At 37.9% G+C, this 20,489-nt stretch overlaps 2 protein-coding genes across 5 annotated transcripts in view; one reads left to right on the forward strand and one right to left on the reverse strand.

Annotated features, from left to right (window-relative positions):
• The first annotated feature begins 22 nt into the window (after positions 1-22).
• On the forward strand, positions 23-6,694 carry cdk5 (cyclin-dependent kinase 5). The gene is made up of 12 exons (XM_034138068.1): positions 23-194; positions 494-582; positions 670-737; positions 877-937; positions 1,021-1,077; positions 1,283-1,378; positions 1,547-1,621; positions 3,394-3,490; positions 3,901-3,970; positions 4,113-4,173; positions 4,260-4,340; positions 4,592-6,694. The coding sequence occupies exons 1-12, from the start codon at positions 158-160 to the stop codon at positions 4,676-4,678; spliced, it is 879 nt and encodes a 292-aa protein (XP_033993959.1). The 5' UTR covers positions 23-157; the 3' UTR covers positions 4,679-6,694.
• A 1,866-nt stretch (positions 6,695-8,560) lies between these two features.
• asic1c (acid-sensing (proton-gated) ion channel 1c) overlaps positions 8,561-20,489 on the reverse strand; it is a 106,188-nt gene continuing 94,259 nt past the window's right edge. For 2 of the 4 annotated variants that reach the window (XM_034138243.1, XM_034138240.1), the window contains exons 4-11: positions 17,207-17,357; positions 17,045-17,101; positions 16,470-16,623; positions 16,170-16,261; positions 15,731-15,810; positions 14,934-15,005; positions 12,610-12,662; positions 11,538-11,646 (exon numbers count right to left, since the gene is read on the reverse strand). In XM_034138243.1, coding sequence (XP_033994134.1) covers positions 11,568-11,646; positions 12,610-12,662; positions 14,934-15,005; positions 15,731-15,810; positions 16,170-16,261; positions 16,470-16,623; positions 17,045-17,101; positions 17,207-17,357 — 738 coding nt within the window. In that variant the 3' untranslated portion in view covers positions 11,538-11,567. Of the gene's footprint in view, positions 11,647-12,609; positions 12,663-12,908; positions 12,943-14,933; positions 15,006-15,730; positions 15,811-16,169; positions 16,262-16,469; positions 16,624-17,044; positions 17,102-17,206; positions 17,358-20,489 lie in introns of all 4 variants that reach the window. The other 2 variants (XM_034138242.1, XM_034138241.1) reach the window with 2 other exon arrangements.

The raw sequence follows: 20,489 nt of genomic DNA on the forward strand, positions 1-20,489 counted from the left end.
GGACCAACAACACAAGCCCGGCTTTAGACAGACCAGGAGCAGCAACTGCATGTAGCTTTAAGCTAACGCTAGCTATAACAACAATATTTACCCCTATTAGGGGCTTTTATCCGTCACTGGTTTGCTAGCTTTGTCGAGGTTGGCTTACTGGCCAAACATGCAGAAATATGAGAAGCTTGAAAAAATCGGAGAGGGTAAGTTTTCATACCCTTTTTATTGAGTAATATTAGCTAGCCTGGTTGGCTAACCTAGCAATATTGTAGATGCTTTTCTAGGTAACGTTAGCTAGACTCTATGCTGCGTGTCTACAGTAAATAGGCTCCCTTGCTAACCATATACTAAGCTGTGTGTACAGTTTTTTAAAAGGCTATTCGAGATAACATTTCTGCCTGCCAGCTTTTTTACGATACTAACAAGAGCTAACACTAGGTACCTAGCTAGCAATGCCATTCATAAATACGATGCCTGATTTAACTCGTTATCTGCTCTACAGGTACGTATGGAACAGTTTTTAAGGCTAAAAACAGAGAAACCCACGAAATCGTGGCTTTGAAAAGGGTCAGGTTGGACGACGACGACGAGGTACGTTTTCAGAATAACATCATATTCATTTTATTATATGCTAGTAAGCAGGCTAGTGCTAATCACACTGGGTGTCATTTCTTTCAGGGGGTGCCAAGTTCTGCTCTGAGGGAAATCTGTCTGCTGAAGGAACTTAAGCATAAAAACATTGTCAGGTCAGTCTGCTGTTTAACCTGATGCTATTTGTGAGTTATAAATAATTTACTGTTCGTCAGATAAGTAAACATGCTAAGCAGCTTGCATTTAACCCTGATGTCAACAACCATCTACTTAAATCTGTTCTGTCCTCTGCAGACTACATGATGTGTTGCACAGTGACAAGAAGTTAACCTTGGTTTTTGAATATTGTGATCAGGTGAGATATCCATCTCAAACAATGCAATGCAATGTTTTTATCTGCACCTTCCAAGGCTAATGTGTGTCTCTTATCAACTGCAGGATTTGAAGAAGTATTTTGACAGCTGCAATGGGGATCTAGATCCTGAAACTGTGAAGGTGAAACATACAAATCCTGGATAGTCCAGTCTTAGAAGATGGTTTATCCCCAAGTACAGCATGCTGCTTAAATGAATACTATAATAACAGTTTGCAGATAATAGCATCATATTTTTCCTCGGATTATCACCATTATCATCTGGGGTATACGTGTTATTAACGGCTTACACTTTTTTTTGTCTCTAAACTTGTCTCTCTGATGCAGTCATTCATGTACCAGCTGTTGAAAGGCCTCGCCTTCTGTCACAGTCGAAACGTTCTTCATCGAGATCTGAAGCCGCAGAATCTCCTCATAAACAGAGTGAGTGTTTAGCTGCGTTTGGACTTTGACTTAAAGGCTGATCTAACCACGAAAACCTGAAATCAGTAACAGCAGCATGTCTGAAATGTAAAGCTAAATCTGATGCACGGCAAATAGTTTTTTAGTCTGTGTTAATATTATCTTGGTTATGTGTGTCTCTGTCTACAGAATGGGGAGTTGAAGCTGGCTGACTTTGGGTTGGCTCGAGCCTTTGGCATTCCTGTGAGGTGTTACTCAGCCGAGGTACGTTGTACTTTATTAACACAGCAGGTGCTAATAACTGATTGCATAGACTTATGGAAAAATGGAATCCTGACCTATTGCCTGCCATTGAGAGATTTGGAATTGGGTGCTAACTAATGACACAAGAAGATTTATGCCCTTAATTCAGACTTTTACAAAAGGTGTATTACATCTGACAATGTAACATGCACAAATGTCCTTCTTTCTGATGCTATATTGTTTTTACCTTACTTAGTAGACAGTCCCTACATATTTGTGTGGTATTTTGAATTGGGTATTGAGACAAAAGGCTTTATGTATTATCTCTCAGTCCTCAGGTTCGTCTTTATGTTCTACAGTACAGTGAAACATGATAGACAGCGTCTGATCAATACATTGAAAGCTTTCAGGTTTTGGAGGACTGAATGACATGACAGAAAAATCAATATCAGGTGAAAAGTAAATTCAAAATATGGCATAGCAGTGACCTCCAACTAGCAAACTGCTCCAACATGGCCTCTTCTACAATGCTCCTTTGTTATCCGATTAAATGGCTGTTATTCGTGTGAACAGTCGATGGCCTCAGTTTCTCTGAGGTCCTGACGTTAAGCCCTTAATAAATGATATGGGAGAGAGACGAACACACAGCAGCCGGTGGTTTAAATGGTGTTGTGATTTTTTTTGTTTTGTTGCTATCAGAGATGTGACAGGCACGTTTCAGACTCAGGTTCAGTGGATTTAGTTGGCTGACCTAAGGGCCCGGCACACCAATCTCAAGAGGGGGCACTTGACCCAGGGTGACTGCTTCTGATCTGGAAATGTAATAAACAGAAAACCTAGAGGGGAACAGAGTTTGAAGCTTTGCAATTTTGAAGTAAGGTCATTTTAAAAGGTCATTTAATTTCAGATGATGTATTACCCTGAGACTCTTTCAGCAAGAAGAGATGGATGGTCCTACAGTTATTTGGATGGATAGCGTTAATTAAATACAGTCACTGAAGTTCCTATAATGACAGTATAAGTATTTTGTTAAATGCATCAGCATCATTCCCCCCCAAGTCGAAAGTTTCATAGTGGAGTTCACCTGGGTTCTTACTTTTTTATACTGCAACAATTAAACAACGTGAAGCCGTTACAGAGTTATTAATCAGGTGCATAATCGTTTTTTTTAATGTTAAGGAAAGATGTGAAGTTTTCCACAAAAACAACCAGATTTTATGATGGCTTTGATTGAAATTGCTCTAAGTTGTGTTACACAAAGACTAAGAAAGACATAAAGAGCTGCTTCATTTATTATTCTTTGTGCTTCACTTTTTTAACATGCAAACGGTGGGGACTCCATATGTGACGTTTTCAAATTACGTAGAGGCTTGAAGTACAGCTATTTTATTCAAAATTCAAAGATTTGCAGATTTATAAAGATAATTATTTCTCTGTAAACATCCCGGACAAAATATAATTCATGTGCTGAAAATAAGCATCTTTACCAAATTGAACTTTTCAAGCAGAAGCATCAACACTACAATACACCTCCACATTCTGTTCTGTCAGTGCGCTTTTATATAACCTTGAAAAATGTCTCTCAAACATCGACACCTGACAAAGAACAGTTTGTAGAAATTGAAGACGTTTTAAGGGGAACCAGATTAAGTCTTTGTGAGAGTGCAGACAAATCCCACTCTTTCTGAAATCAGAGAACGGTCTTTACACTGAATGCCTGAACGCTTGTGTTAACACCAGTTGTGATAATTGGAGCTAATTCACTTCTAACACTCTCTGTGATTTTTACGTAGGTGGTGACTTTGTGGTACCGGCCTCCTGATGTGCTCTTTGGTGCTAAACTTTATTCTACCTCAATTGACATGTGGTCTGCAGGATGCATATTTGCAGGTTTGTTTGTAATTGTTGACATTAATAAGAATATATGTTACTCTATTCTTGTTTTTACTAACTTTGTTCTGTATGCAGGGTACACAATTAGCAACATTTACCAGCCATTTGTAAAGTGTCTAGTAGATTTTCATCACTTACCAGCCACAAATCAATTGTAACCTATGAGTGGCTGGTAAAATATGAACATTCACTAGCCATAACTGCCATTTTTACCCTGTTTGAGTGACTAGGTTAATGGTAATCGTAAATACAAAAATCATAACTCATCAATATAAGTTTAGGGCGCTTTGGATCAAATTTGCTTGCTCTGTTGTGCCTAACTTTTTAAGAATCAAAGTCGGGTATATGTAACCGAAATATATAATAAATGTTAATCATGTTTCCTTTTGATTTCACGTCTTTTTCAGAGCTGGCTAATGCTGGAAGGCCATTATTCCCCGGAAACGATGTGGACGACCAGTTGAAAAGAATCTTCAGATATCCTTTTTTTCTGCTTTCTTCTGCTTTTGCAGTTCGCTATATATGGAACTCTTTAACCTACTATATGATGAATGATTTACAAACAGTAAGTCTTTACAGGTTGGGCACACAACAAAGTTTTTCTTTAACCACTCAGTACATTGTTGGGTACACCAACTGAAGAACAGTGGCAAACAATGACGAAACTCCCCGATTACAAGGTAACTTATTAATACCTTTATTTTGTCTGACCCACAGTGGAGGCAGTATACGACATGTGGTACTGAAATTGTCTTTCTACCTGCAGCCATATCCCATGTATCCGGCTACCACCTCGCTGGTGAATGTGGTGCCCAAACTCAGTAGCACAGGACGGGATCTACTCCAGGTACTTTCATATTCAACTTGCCTGCTTCTATTTAAATATCATAAGACATTATCACAACTGTCAATAGCTGAAGTTATGACTTATATGCACGGTTATAAACGATAAAAAAAACATATTTATTGTTTATAACCATGCCTATAAGTCATAACTTCAGCTAACCAATCCACCAATTGTTGCTAATATAGAGTTGTGCTTGCCATAAATTCTACATCTCTGTCCACTTATTAATGTTTCCTTTTATCTCCACCCAGAACCTGCTAAAATGTAACCCTGTCCAGAGGATCTCTGCAGAGGAGGCCTTGCAGCACCCGTACTTTGCTGATTTCTGCCCACCCTAAAAGCTAAACGGCCACTCGCTGAACCTCAGCCACCAGAATCAATCATCCTTCACTCTGCTCGGTCATTAGGACCAACACGGCAAATCCCTCTCCGGTCTCTAACACTCCCCTGCATTTCATTCTGTTGTGCCTCTGGAACGACGGCCTGGTGGCTCTGCAAGGATTAAGGTTGTTTTAAATTGCAAGCCTGTTTAATTTTTTATATAAATGCCTCCCAGTAAATTAGCGCTAATGTGGGAGGATGCACCATGTTGCATTAAATACTTTTTATAACTGTGGAAATGCTTTAGAACAAAAGCCCCTCCGCTCAAAAAGACCGATACAATTAACATGCTGTTCATTTCTGACTTTTAACAAGTTGTTTATGGATGGAATAAGGCCCTTTGACTCTGTGGTCACATTTGGTAAATTAATTCAGATTTTAATTGAAAAGTGCTGACGCATTAGTTGACCAAACAGCCTCTCTGAGATATGCCATTGCAAACTAAACCTTTTCTTAATGATCTAAAATATTTCTTTGGCATTTCTATCCTGCAGTGACTTTTTGTATTAGCCGCAATACAAAGGCTGGTGCTGGCATATCGGTAAAAGTTTAAATCTGCTGATGTATTGGCTCTAGTAGAGACCACAGATCCTGGGGCGGCTAAATGCTACTTTTTCCAATTCATTCGTATTTTTTTAGAATGACAAGGGAGAGATTCATTTGAAAATGATGAAGGCTTAAGTCAATGTTTTTAAGGATTGTTTGTTATTTTTATTTCACTTTCATTTACACGTCTGTAATTCCAAAATTATTTCCAGGAAATGTTTCTTGTTTGAAATACTGTATGTGATTTGGTACTAATTTAATGCTATGAAAGAAATACTTTAATTAAACCTGAGAATTATTTTATATAATTATTCACTTATGGTGTACACTCATTCGACTACATTGACTAAATTGTATATTTTTCTGTACAGACTTTTCAAAATGTTGCATGTTTGCTTCGTAGGTAACATAAGCTATTATTTTCTTTGTAATTAGTACCAAAAACATACTTATTTCCTGGAAACTTCCTATGAAATGATTAGGAAATAACAAACCTGTATGATATAGTGTTATATATTTTTTTCGTGACAGAAAACAGACTTGTAATTCGGAGGTTTCACATACCAACAGTACATTTCGTCATCCCACTACCTAGTTACAAGATTGTATAATAGCATGGAAAGCTAATTTATTATTTTAACTTTCTCAGGCTTTTTATTTCCCCTTTTGTATTTCTTTTCTGCACTTTGTAAGTTTTATTTGAAATCGTTTAGTATATATAAATATTATTAAATATGTTGAACACTGACAGCCAGGATTATAGCCGGTTATCAATAAAAGGGCCAATATACATAATTTCATGATAATGACTAGTGGACCATTAGTGACACGTTACTTTTTTTACATCATAATTATACTAACATCTTTTAGCTCTTCTGAAATGCTTCTGTAGTTAAATTAGAGAATCCAGGTAATCCACTGATAATCTGTGTTTTCATATAATGATTGTTTTGCACCATTAGCTGTTTCTGGTTATTCATTGTATCAACATGGTTTAACAGCTTGCAGTGTTATTTTACTCCAGATCGTTACAGCGCTACTTATCCCATAAATACGCCTACATAATGATTTTGTTTGAAGTAGCTGTTCTAATAGGGAAATAACTTATTTCCATTTTGCTGATGTAAGAAGATAATGGATGCATGTATTTATTAATGATGGAATGTCTGCCCATTTGTTTTGCATTCGTTAAAAGAGGTAGCACAAGTTCATTTGGTACAGAAACTCCTTCATATTGATTCAATGTAACTCAGATCTTTAGTCAGCTCTTTTAGGATTTAAAGGTTGTGTGTGTGTGCATTAAGTTTAATGAAAGAAAACAAAAGCATTTCCTCTCAGTATTTCATTCTCTAGTGATAACAAACTGCTTCAGAGTTACTTTGTACAGCTTCTATTTAAGATTTGAATGAAGAGGTGTTTTGCACTTTGCTAGTATCTTTCATTGTGTTGGTCGAAACCCATGAGACACATGTCATTGATTATTTGATGTATATGTCAGACAATAAGACGCAGTATTCAGTAAACTGGATATAAATACATGTTTGCTTTTAAAGGTACCCTATTATACTCTTTTTAAACAATATATTATAGGTCTCAGATATATACAAAACATGTCTCGGAAGTGTTTGGCTTGAAATACCAAACAGATCATTCATTGTCGCATCCCATAAACCCCTCTGTTTCAGCCCTGTTAAAAGTGCTGATTCTGTGTCTGTAGCTTTAAATTCTAATGAGCTGCTGCTGACCACGCTTGCTGCAAAGTGATTGGTTTAAAAAACATCATGGTGCTCTAGGAGGAGATTCAGGTGATAAGGTGGGCGGGTGTTACCTTGGTTGGTTATTGGCTAATGGTCACACAAGCCAAAAATCATTATGACATCATAAAGTAGCCAAAATCTGATCGGCTCATTTTCAGACAGGTTTTTATATAAATGGATCAGGACAAAAAGAGAGGGGGTCTTTTTTCCTGAAATGTTCCAAATCTCTTTACACACACGGGGCAAATATTTATGTATAAAAGACATGAACAAGTGGATTTTGCTAAATAGGTGACCTTTAAGAACAAAAGTTCATTCTTGACTTTGGAAACGGTAGCTGCCAAAATAATATCGCCCCAAGGTCCATCCGTTCAACAGCTGTTATTGAGTGTTGGATTGTATCCATGACAACTGAGAAAAATCAGTCTGCCGGGAAACAGCCGCTAAACAGACCTTGTATTGAGATCTATTTTGTAAAAGTTTGCTTGTTATTTCAAAAGGATTTACACAGTTTGCTTTTTATATGGTCACATTGACTACTTCTGCTTTTTGGAAACATCTTGATAATACTATGTGATAAAAAATAGTCCAGTAGACAGCATCTAATGTGCTTTTTGTCATAATTGTGTAGCTACAGTGTACACCAGGCTAGGCTACAACAAGGTTTGATCAAATTAGATATCAACTTTGAAGCTCTTGAAATTGTTTAATTCAAAACATTTTTCTCAATATCATGAAATGAACGTGTTATAAATGCAACAAAAAAAAGGTGGAAGTACTCCGATATTTGACTTTAGTAAAAGCAGAAATACTAGAGTGTAAAAATACTGTGATACAAGTGAAAGTCCTGCGTGCAAAATCTTACTTAAGTAAAAGTACAAAAGTATTGGCATCAAAAGCCAGTACTTACCAAAAGTAAAAGTACTTATTGTGCGTAATGTCCCATTTCAGAATCATATACTAAAGGCTGGAATATTATTAATTCTGCATTAATGTGTTCATCACAGCTGATAAATGTGGAGCTAATTGTATTACTTTATATAGTACTGCTGGATATCTGAACCTATTATATATCCTAACTATAAGTAGGAGTTTTAGTAATAGTGAAACACCAGCTTATATGCACCATCAGGACTTTTTGCCTAACAAGTCAAAAACCCACCAACTGTCTTTAGATACTTTTTTAAATGTTGCACAATTCTGATTGGTGCATAGATGTCTATTAGCCAGCATCCAACTACAGCTCAAGAAAAGGAAAACAAATCTCATTAAGCTGTTCTTATACTGCATACATAAACATAACGCATCAAGAGAGCTTTCTTCAATTGTTCCGACGCAATGTTTCGACTATCAATGCACAGAAGTCAAATAAACAACTTCCAAACTCGGGATATGGTACTATCAGAGGAGCCCCTGAAAGCACCATTACTAGATCATTTTGTGTCCACTTTGAGAGCTTTTTCGAGTTTTAAGGGCCTTTAAAATGGGCATGCAGGTACATGTGCTGTCAGTAAAACGAGTTAAGTTACACATAGTTAAGTGTGTATTAACTATTTAATGTACAGTTCAGAGTTAAAATCACATATCTACAATAAAATGCACATAAAGCACGTAGAGCCAGATGAAGCAAGTTCAATTCCCCAGATCTTTGTACGCATGGAAATTTTGATGTTACCTGTTACAACCAGTCTTGAAGGCACATTTATTTCTACTTTAAGCCACATTATGTTTATTATATCCATAAAAATTGATGGAAAGATATATCAGTTTCCCCACATCTTCCCTTTTTGGGTATTGCACGATCCCAAGCCTGGTTTGAGGAGGACCTGCAGAACATCCTTTTGATTCATCTGGCTCCAGAATATACATTTTGTACATTTTGGACCATACAAAGTGAATAGCATGACTAAGATTACATTAAGAGAACAGAGATAATAGGAATACATAATGGTCATGCAAGGGAGAAAATGGATGATGTGACATAATTAGTTGGAAATATAATAATTCAAATGTCAGTGTTAGGCGACAGAAATATATAGAGTACGGTTTTCTACTTGGCCATAACTATGCGGCAAATATCAGGAGGACTAACAGTTATAGTTTCTGCCAGTTCAGATGCACTCTGCTGTTCTGTGACAGGTAGTAAGGCAGGGGGTGAGGGGAGAGAGAGGTAAAGACCCAGGACATTTTCACACATCCTTCAGCCAGTTCGTGGTAAATGGTGGGTCATTTGTATGCTTCTTAACCCGAACAACATGACACACACACTCAGAATCATCATGACAATGCAGCATCATCAGAATAGCATCATTGTGTAACATGAATTGGCATTTGTCTCTTTAATTGGCTAATGATGGCTAATATACAATTTTCATATCATACATCTGTGTTGCAGCTGTTCAGTCTATCAGTCCAGTCGGTGAAAACATCATTTATTAAAAATGGGAATCCCAAATCTTTTTTTTTTTATGTATCTCAACTATTTTCGTTTCAGTGCATTTATTGCTCATGACACAATGCCGCCGATTCACCTTTTTTCCTGAAAAGTACGTTTTCCATTTGGATAAAGTCTCTGGCTGTTCTTGGCAAGCGCCCTTTTTCCTATTAATGATCGAGAAGTGAACACACCAAGTAACAGGGTGTGTATTTAAAACTAGAGCCACAAAAGGTAGTCACAACCATAGACATCCAGTCATTGGCTTTCAAGTGATGGCTGATCTCCAAAGGTTTGTGCTTCACATCAACAGTCATCTAATACACAGAGTATAAAGCTACAGTGTTATGAACACCACTTAACTTGATTAGCATTATACTTTCACATTAAAAAAAACTACTCTGAATTTCCAGTAAAGTATTTATAGTGAGGATATGCGAGTGTAACAAGTCCATAACTGTAGTGTCAAGGATTTAAATAACAGTGAACATTAACAACGAGAGACTCACACGAAGATCAGAAGAAAAGTTGTGTACGTGAGTAAGATGGGTAAATATTGAGTTTATTATACTTGTTCATTTATACATCACAAACTGTTATTTGTGACTTATTACATGTTCTGGATTAATAATAATAAAATGGTCAAATTTTACAATGCATTTCCGTTATAAATCAATTGTTTTAAATGGGGCTGACGTGCGCGGTGGTTTTTAATGTTTTGAGGCAATTCTCTTGTATCCAATACAGTGGATTCACGCTATAATCACCAGAAACTCAAAGACACTTACGGTCCACCCAGATAGAAAGTTCAAATTCCTTCTCTGGAGTAACAACAGAAAGGAGAACACTTTATCTTCCTCTATATATATCTATATTCAGATATATTGATATATATACAGTATATATTTGACAAATGTCTCACATAAGCAGTACAGAATTTCTTCATGGCATTTGATTGCGGGTATTTACAAGTTTCTGTCAAGTTCAGGAATGTCGCCAACACACCTCTTTAGGTCTTCTTATGTTCAATAGAGAATAGGTTACTATCACAGGGGGTTGTGCTGATGGACACCTTTAAGACACAGCAATGGAACAACTGTTTCTGAGAATGATTAAAAAGGCAAAAGGGAAATTGTTTCTCTTCTAATGAATTCACTGTAAATAAGGGCTAACTTCTGCAGCAAGCTGCATGCTAGCATATATTTTCACTGCACAGCAAGGTAATCCCAAAATATGTAAAAACAATGGAAACAGAAATGTCAGGATATAAAGATACAATCAATAGCCTTGTTCAGGCCTCCTGACTCTTTAATTAACCCTTACTACATGTAGAAAGTCACTTAAGTTAACTAACACATCCAGTTCAGTAGTTTCTGCCATCCCTGTGGAACAAAACCAGATACTTGCATATATACAAATAATCAAGTTCCCTTTCTGTTTTTAAATTGATTAAGCACAGTCATTTAAATTCATAAGAGCCTCACAGTAGCAAAAGGCAACATTAAACACCAGTCTAGTGAGGGGATTCAAGATTGAGCGGCTCTTTTATCCAACAATCAGCTCACTGAGATGTAAAAGGGCTCTCCTGTTCCAGCTGGTGACAGTATAAGGTCACTCACTACAGCATGTGTTAGATGCTGGAGACGGAACACTGCTGAGAATCTGCTCTGCTGCAGATACCAATCCACAATTATCATTTGTTGAGGTACGTACAGCAAAGCAGGCACAGCAGTGCTGCACCTCATCACAGCTCAGAAAGCATTTTATAAACATATTTCTATATTCTGCTTGTATAACTCAAAAGTGAGAGCATAAGAAAAACAAATCCACAAAATGAAACATGAATAAATTAACACAGATGCCTTGACATGGCAGTTAAACCTGAGTTCTGTTTTGTAAGTGGTCTCTCTCTTTTTTTTTTCTTCTGATGATAGTACTCTATTTCTATTCAGGCATTGATAAACTCTGCTATAGTATACTCAAACGGTTTCTGTTAAATACATACATTAAGTCACAGTTTGCTGTCGAGTCCCCGGATGTGCCCCCCTGCCTCCCCCCCACCCCCAACCCCTTCTTTATGTTGTCAACAAGCAAACTCCTCGAAGTTGCCTAGAGTCGGGTGACGAGGTAACATGTTCGGCGTGAATCCGAGACTCTCCGACTGACTCCGGAGGGTGTCACAGGTGCTCTGCAACACAGAGGAGGGGGGGGGGGGGGGGAGAAATTGTGCAAAACCAAAATTATGAATGCAACAGAGATAAGGAAATGATATATGGAGGAGGGCCGTAAATGACAGAAACATACGGAGACAATGATGAGGTAATGAATACAACAGATTTGGAGGTTCCAAGATCAGCCACATTACATATGTTTCACAGGCAGTGAGTTCAAAGGAAAACCAGAAGGAAGGTGGGGAAATATGAATGAAAGGAGGGAGAAGAGAGAGACAACAGCATTTATTTAGTCCTGTTTTTACACTAGTAAAGTAAATTCCTATAGTTACAGTTAAGCTGGGACCTCCAAATGTCTGTATTTCCCTGCGTGTGCATAGCTGAGTGTATGACTCCTGACGCTGTGTGTGTGGAACAACCATTGGTCGTCCCATCGGTAAAACTGGCTATTCCAACAGACAGAGAACCATTTATGTGTTGTGCAAACTCACGGCATGCAGACCTGAGATAACATCACAAAGTAATGCATCTAGTGATGTTATCTGGCATGAGCCTCAATGCATGGCCTCTAAATGGACCTCTGCGCTGGAGGGGAAACAAATGGATCTCGTATGGTTCAGCTTTTTTGTACGATAACTCAATAAATACGTTATCTTTTTTTCACAGGAGGACTGCGCTTTGTCCTATTGGGAGAGAAAGCATAATTATTCAGTGGAAGGAGCGAGTTTTTTGCATAGAGTCCAATCATTATGCACTCGGAGAAGCCAACCAAAAACACACAGAACTAACCTGCCCTCACATTGGGTTGGATATTAAAATGCTCGCTGCAGTTGGCTAATCACCCCCTTGTTGTTTTTGTTTCACTATTTACCACAGCATTTGTAGCCACTGAGGAAATCATGTATGAGATGGTTTTCAGGTATGAATGAAAGAAAGGGACAGCATGGGAGGGAGGATCTATAATCAATGGGGTGTGCTACCTGGGGGCATGATTAGGCGTGACACCAGGGCTGGTTGGGTTCTCTGGAAACTCCTGGAATAGACATGATGAAAAGAAAGATGGGTGAGGGTGACTGAAATGAAAATAAAACACAATGCAAATGCTAAAAGTGTTTTTTCCCTCTCAGTGGAAGGTTTAAAGAACTGAAGGAAGATGGCTGTTTGATCATATTTGGATCTTTTTAATAAGCAGGGAAAATAAAAGATGTCATCCAGAAGAGTTGACGATCAATAAAGAGAAAAGAAAGTTAAAAAAAAATGACAAAATGCTATACTTTACTGTCGGGTTGTTTGAGTGCAGATGTGACAATGGACTAGTTGGAAAAACGATTAGTGATCATGAGAGAAAGAAAAGGATGATTTATTGTAAGCAGATGAACATATGACATGAATGGGGAAGAAAACAGGAAATATCACACTATGTAAAACTCCAGTAAAAGCACAACATACTTTAAATATCATCTCACTGAATAAATGCTTCTTCTTCTGCTATTTAAAAACCAGACTGACTAAAATAACTTCCATCACTATGTTGTCTTGACTTAGATTAACATATTTCCACTTCAACAGAGGAGAATAAACAACTTATTTCAGTCTTTTCTTCCACATCAGCAATCAAAACAGATCCTGAACGCGAGGCAACGCAGCATGCAAGATCACAAAACACATGCAGAGACAAAACAATGGCTTCTTCACTGATGTGAGGAGACATAAAGGGCATTATGTTGAATTGCTTGTATTGAAAAAGTCGTGGGCTTGTGTGACACACAATTACAAAATGTGAGCTTGCATTTCCAAGACTCTTATGGATTCAAACTGCTTGATACAGTATATTTGGGGACAAAAGAACTGTCTGCGCTAACAAACACCAGCTTGAATGCTTTTGATTGAAACAGCACCAGAAAAAAATATGTTTGAAGTTTTGTTAATGTTACACGTCTACAATGAGCAGAGAGAAACCACTTCAAAGAACTGGAACAAGTGATGGTAATAATGGCAGTAAAACAACTTATTTAAGACTTTTTAGAATCTGTTTGCCTACAGTAATACAATGTAAATCGTTTAAGAGGTGCTGGAATATTTGGATGATATGTATTACTAACACAATATTAATATTTCATTTTTAAAATATTATGGTCATCCTCCCTAGTTGTATATTACGACACTCCTAATAACCAATGATGTCCTAATGATAGACTATTTGTGAGAACATACAGTTAATCATTTATTACAAATTAGTTTCTTCTGGAACTCCTTTAAAGTAATTTATTTAATCCATAGGAGATACTCGCTTTGTTCTAAATCACTATCTTTGAAGCTTGGCAGTAAAATAATTTTGAAATTGACTGAAATAAATCTCTCAAGTATTTTTCTCAGCAAAGTGGCTATAACAATAGCTTTACAACTATAGCCAACAAAGGTTTGATTCAGCAGTATGTGCTGAACATTTGCTCATTTCTTATATTAACAAAGTTCCTTTCAGTTATTGATAATTTCCTTTGAATAAACCTCACAGTCTGCAGGAGAAGTTCCTCTGGACGCCTTTGGTTTAACAACAGGGGGGGTTAGACACATTATGTGATTTAGGGCAGGACAGAAATACCCCTCATTATTCTAGCTACAGTAAGTTAAAATGGGTTTATTGCTTCTTAGGCGTTACAAATGTGTTGAATCATAAAATCTGGAGACATCTATATCTCTCTCTGTATTCTGCGTATTCTTCTACTCTTCTACATGAATCAATTCAGAATTTCCTCTGATAATTCTGTAGCAAATTCTGAGTCGGTGAGTGGGATCAGCAACGGAAAAGGGCTTTAACCTCTCAATGTAAGAGCATAAATAAAAGCAGTTTATGAGTCACGTTAAGATGTTTATCCTAAATCAGTCGGACAATTAATTTCTCCTTCACGACTGTTGTTAAAGCAGTGGTGTTTGTGCAAAACACAAACGATGGAAGTATATAAAGGAGGTTAGTCAGTTTGCTTCTTTTAATTATTCATCTCTATTCCATCTGTAAAACTATTATAGATTTATTTCAGCAATGTGTTGACGCTTCTCCATAATATTCAGCATTTAAATAAAGTGCCATATGTGTATAATATTAGATAAACTGATTATGCATTCATTTTGTATCACAATACATCTTTTCTGTGGGAAAATGAAACTAGTGGTAGTGCTGTCCATTCAAAGCATTTTGAATTTCAGTGGACATACTGTATTTGTTGGTATTGTTGTTTCTGAGGTTCATTAAATACATCACATTCACATTCATTCATTCAAATGCATTCTGAGAGACTCAAATTACCAGATTGTCGCTCTGACAACGCTGAGGACGTTTCTTGCGAGCGAAGTAGCCCAAAACCTTATCCTTAAACACCTAAATGCAAAAACACATAAAATACTCATTATTCACAGTTAGAATAAATCATGTTCAGTGACATTTAGACTTAACATTAGCAGTAGATTATACTGTTAACTTTTTAGGAAATGTACTTTTGTGCAGAGAGTCTGATGAGACGATTAATATCACTCTCAGCTTTGTAATGAAAACATGAAACTGCAGCCGGTTAGCTTAGCTTAGCATAAAGCCAGAGAACAGGAGAAAACAGCTCACTGAAGATCACTAATTAACAAGTTACATCTTGTTCATTTAATCCATACTAAAACTGGAGGGCAAGAACATATAGCTGTGGTTTTCCTGGAGGATATGTGCCCGACTATCTCTTGGAGGGAGCCAACACTTGACATTTTTACATTCCACTTTATTTATGCATGTTACTATTAAGAAATAAGGTGTTTATTCAAGTTATTATTGAGCTTTACAGAAGCTGATGGGCAGATATGTTACCTTGAATGTTCATAGAAGTAGTTTCGTATTTAGTGTTAAACGTAGACTATTTAATTAAGATTAAAAACAACCAATAACATATATTCAGGATATAGTTGTCCTGGAAATATTTAAAATGATGTTAAAACATAAGTCAATGAACTGTTAAGTGGGTTAGGGTTAGGGTTTAACAGGGTTTTTGTACAAACATTTTTTTTGTACATTAATTATTGTTTACACTTTTATATCTTAATTTCTGAAAATGATCACTTTACCTCATATAAGTAGTCAAATATTTCCAGTATAGTTAGGACGCTGGCTCCGATGAACAGTCCCATCTGACCTCCAATGTCACCTAGAAGGAGAGATGAACAGATATGTGAGGGTACAGGGATGAAACAATAGCGTGTGACGGTGTTTCCTATGCACCTTTCACTTCTCATTCAGTATCTCTCAGAGTAATCTGCACAGAATTGTCAAAAGTGTCCAACCAGCCCCAACTTCTCCTCAGACACAACCACAGCTGCCCTTGCAAGAGCATCAGATTATGAAAATGTGTTCAGCCTTTTTCAAGAGTTCAAAGAGGAAACCTCAAAGCACCGGGCGTGAACACACGATGTGAAATGTGCGGCGGCGGCGGCCCGCTGAGAGCGCTGATACCGAGGTCAACCACATTTTTCTATCACAATAAACCGTAAACGGCGAGAATCTTACCGAGGAGCCCGGCAATTTCATAGGCTTTCTTCTGCTCAATCTTCTCGTAATTCAGAGCTTCAAAGAAGATGTCCATTACCAATATATTTTCTCTGGAGAGAGGACAGACAAGATCACACCCAAAGAGTTTATTGCCGTTATTACATTACAGCAAATAGCACCTCTCATTTCCTGTGTAACTATCTTTCATTATTGTTACATTGAAGGTGAACGATGGAGACCCAGGTCATGCTATGCCACAATGTATCCATCCATTAACAGAAGAAAAGAGGCTAAGAACTGCTACCGTATAATACTTACCCAATATACTGCTCAGTTTTGTTGAATTTCTTAGCCAGATATTTAGCAGATGCCTTACTGGGGATCTTAACCATGGACAGCTCCTTGCCATAGCGAGTCATGTTGCAGGGGGTCTCACACACACAGTAATCGTTGTCTTTCTCTACCAAAAAGTCTGTGGATGATCAAAGTCATTTCAAGATATTGCGAAGAATCAAACAAACCTGCACACAGAGGCTCTCTAAAAATATCCCTGCACACAACTGAAGAAACAACATACGCTGCCATCGTTCACTTTCCATGAAAGCAAATAATGACTGAAGCTAGAATACAGTGGAGGGAGAAAAAAAAACTCGTAGGGATTTATTTAACATCGACGAAGCAGAGACACATCACAAATCTTCCTAATGGAATTTTTATACAATCATTTTACTTTATTATGTTTTGCTTCAGCACTGTCTGAGATCAAAGTAATTTCAAATTAAAGCTACGGAGGCATTATATTGAAGCTTGAAAAGTCTCATGAAACTGCTGCTGGACACAAAATGATCACACTAATATTTCTTACTTATGCAATAAAGTGGGGGGGGGCTCACCTAAAGCTGGGTCGGCACAGTCTTTGTACTGCTCAGGTGTGCAAACTGTTGAGGTCCCTGTTTGAAATAACAATAATTACACATATGATATACAAAAAAACACATTGGGAAGAAGTATTCACAGCTATATTTTTGATTTGGTACGTCTTTCTGAAATCATACCAGGCATGTGAACCATCCTGCAGTTGCAGTTCTCCAGCAGGTACCGAGTTTCACAGTCAATGCGGCAGGCGGTGATGCTGTACGTGGAGAAGAATTCAGAGTCTATGGGAGTAGACTTGCAATCTCCCCAAGGCGGAGGGAGGTACTGAAGCTGAAAGAGAAAACAGCACATGTTTTCCCTCAGTATATCAACAGACAGGATTACAACCAAAAACATAATGCAAGCCCAGTGCAGTGCAGCCGAGGAAATACAAAAGAAGACAACAAGCTGACAAAACCCAACACGAATGTCTCTCACATAAAAAAATAAATACAGAAGCATCACAATGTGCACTGCGACAGTATTGGAACAAAATGTCTGTTCAGACCAACTTTATTTCTCACGTATAGCAGCAAGCAGGCATCATGCATTGCGTATCATAACTGATGCAGGTCTCCGGTAGGAAGCAGAATACCATGGGAATAGAGACAGGCCTAATACAAATCTGTAAAATATGTAGATTCAGACAGGACACCACAATTAATAGACAAACTTTACAACCTGAGAACAGAATTCAGAACAATAAACAGTATTTGAATGGACAAATAAATGAATTGTAGCTATTGCACAGAGCTTTATATCTTATTTTAGGGAACATTTGATGAATTCCTCATGACTAAATGACTCCTCATAAGCATATAAAAGTGTTTTTTTATTGTAAATTAACTATTGAGATTTTCTATTTTAAACCCATGAGTTTTTTTTCTAAAGCTACCCCTGGACTGCAGCCTTGTGAATTAAACAATGAAGTGAAGTCAGTGTGCAGTCTCATTAGATTAGATTCTCATTAAAGCAGGTCATTACATTTACGAGTAACTCAGGGAATTCTAAATGAATCCACTAATGAGGAATATCTAATGCCTGAGTTTTAACTTTTTGGTTCACAGTAACCATTGGACCCATGGTGCTCGTCTCATAGCGGCAGAAATGTGCCCCGTGTGCAGAGCTCTCATAAACACTTAAACACTCTTTTTTTTTAACCGACATTTACCCACCAACAAGACTTTCAGACAGCTTTTAAAGTCTTGTTTACAGCAATTAAATGGTAAGAAATGCTTAGGACTCATTTTCATGACACAAACAAACCAATTATTTGTGAAGGCTAGTGCTGCTTGCTTGGAGCAGATAGCTTCTAATTACAGAGGGAGGTAGCCAACAGTCTAAAGGTTTCTTCCTGACAAAACTTCACAGAGAGATGAGGCTGCTGTTGTCACATTAACATACACTGTAATTCCCAGTCATCTCCCCCAGCGCTAACAAGGCTAACTCTGACAATCTAATGTTCATTTAGTCAACAGAAAGTGACAGAGATAGAGTGGTGTTCGCTCAAGGAGTGGACTTAAACTGGCAAACATTATTAAGCCGTTATTGAACTCCATTTCTAGCCCACAGACTCTCATAACAGGAGTGTCGGAAAAAACCAAAAAACTATTCCAGAGTTTTCATGGGTAATAAAACCTAATGAATCACATTGTCTGGCCCCTACAAATGATATTAAGTAGCGGTCCAGTGGATCGCCCCGATAACATAAAGGCATAACAAAACAAAAAATGCAAACAGAACTCTATATGGCCGAGAGAGGGTAAAGCCAAACAACAGCTTTGAGGAAGATACAGACTCGGATTAATGGATTCAAGCTGGAATGAAACCCATTAACTGCTTTTTACTGACAGAGAAGACAAGGGGCAACAGACTGTAGATGTTGGATGTCATTGCTTCAGCCACACAGAGGGGGACAGATGGATCCATTCCTTAGGGGGGGGGGGCAGCAGATGACGGTGTGAACCTTACTGATGGGTGTGTAAGTATTAAACAATACACGACTTGTGGCATGCAGCAAGCCCATACAGTCATACGCTACCCTCTGCTCTTGGCTGGAAACGAACGTTTGGAAGCCGGGGGCGACCCCGAAGCCCAGCTGGTGGAGGAAAGGAGGCTCAGACTGAGTGTGAAGCTGTACCTTTATGCCGGCCTCATAGGACATCTCATCTAGGGCGAGGGGGTGAGGGAACACAGCCCACGTCATTATCAGAATAAGGAGGAGGAGCAACAGCAATGCGAGGGACAGGAAGTGATCAACCCCTTTCGGACAAGAGAGTAGTAAATAGAATAAAAAGCTAGGACTCCCAGCAGTGCAAGAAAACTTTTCATCATCGGTATAAATTAAAGTTACTAACGCAGCGCCAGGAGTTTTTATGTCTCTCATCTGGCAGGTTACCACTATTAAAGGTCGCGTCTAAATCATGACTCAGGGATGCGACTGTTGCCGTAGTCATGACAGACGTCATACCCATGTTATTATTTTTAGCGGCAACCAAAAGTGTTTAACATTTTTGATTGTTTGGATCCTTTTGGGAGTTTTTCCTTGTAAGTTGCAGGGGTCTAGGGACTCTACAGTCCATAAAGCCTGCTGAGACCAGCGTAATTGGTGATATTTGGCTATATACACAACATTTGATTGATTTAATCTGATTCTACACTGGTGGGTTGTCATTTAGTCACTCTATTCTAATATCCACTCGAGCTCGGGCGACCACAGAGTTCAGTTTCAACCATTACATAATTGTGCTATAAAATTGGCTCTCAGATCTCACCAGTCATAGCTTCCTATTAAAAATGAAATTCCTCACTGACAGAGGCTTCACAAATGAGACGTCTAGAAATCACAAGTGCTTTGTCCAGATGTCAGTTATTACACTGAGAGCAGTGTCACTGTACTCGTGTGAGACTGATTGAAATTAATGCTGGCCAGACTTTAATGACAGTCTAATTAATTCAGCACATCTTTGAGGTCGTAAACACGTCTTTTAGCTGCCACTGGTGTGGGCGCTCGTGTCAAGATTATAAATGACAATCCATGTACTTTTGTTTTCAGGAGGAAACTTTGCGATGTGATTAATAGATCAGATTCACTTCTTAGAGACTGCTGAACGATGATACACTTGGAGCACTTGACACTCCTACATAGGTGAAAAATAAACATTACACTTTCAAATACTTCTTCCCAACAATATCATTTCTCATCTCTGTGGTGTCCAAATGTCTGTTTTAGGGCACCAAACTCAGCCTCAATAATCCCATGTTATTCTGCTAAAACAAAATGGTGGAAGGATGTATTTGATCATTTATCTCATGCTCATGAACTGACCAAGACCATTAACTTAAGGAGCAAAATCATTTAAATTGGGCTTGATTAGTTTCTCAAGTAATAATTTAGATTTGCTGCTGGGGTATCAATTATTT

The sequence above is a fragment of the Trematomus bernacchii genome, unplaced genomic scaffold (assembly GCF_902827165.1).
Source record: "Trematomus bernacchii unplaced genomic scaffold, fTreBer1.1, whole genome shotgun sequence".
NCBI lineage: Eukaryota > Metazoa > Chordata > Actinopteri > Perciformes > Nototheniidae > Trematomus > Trematomus bernacchii.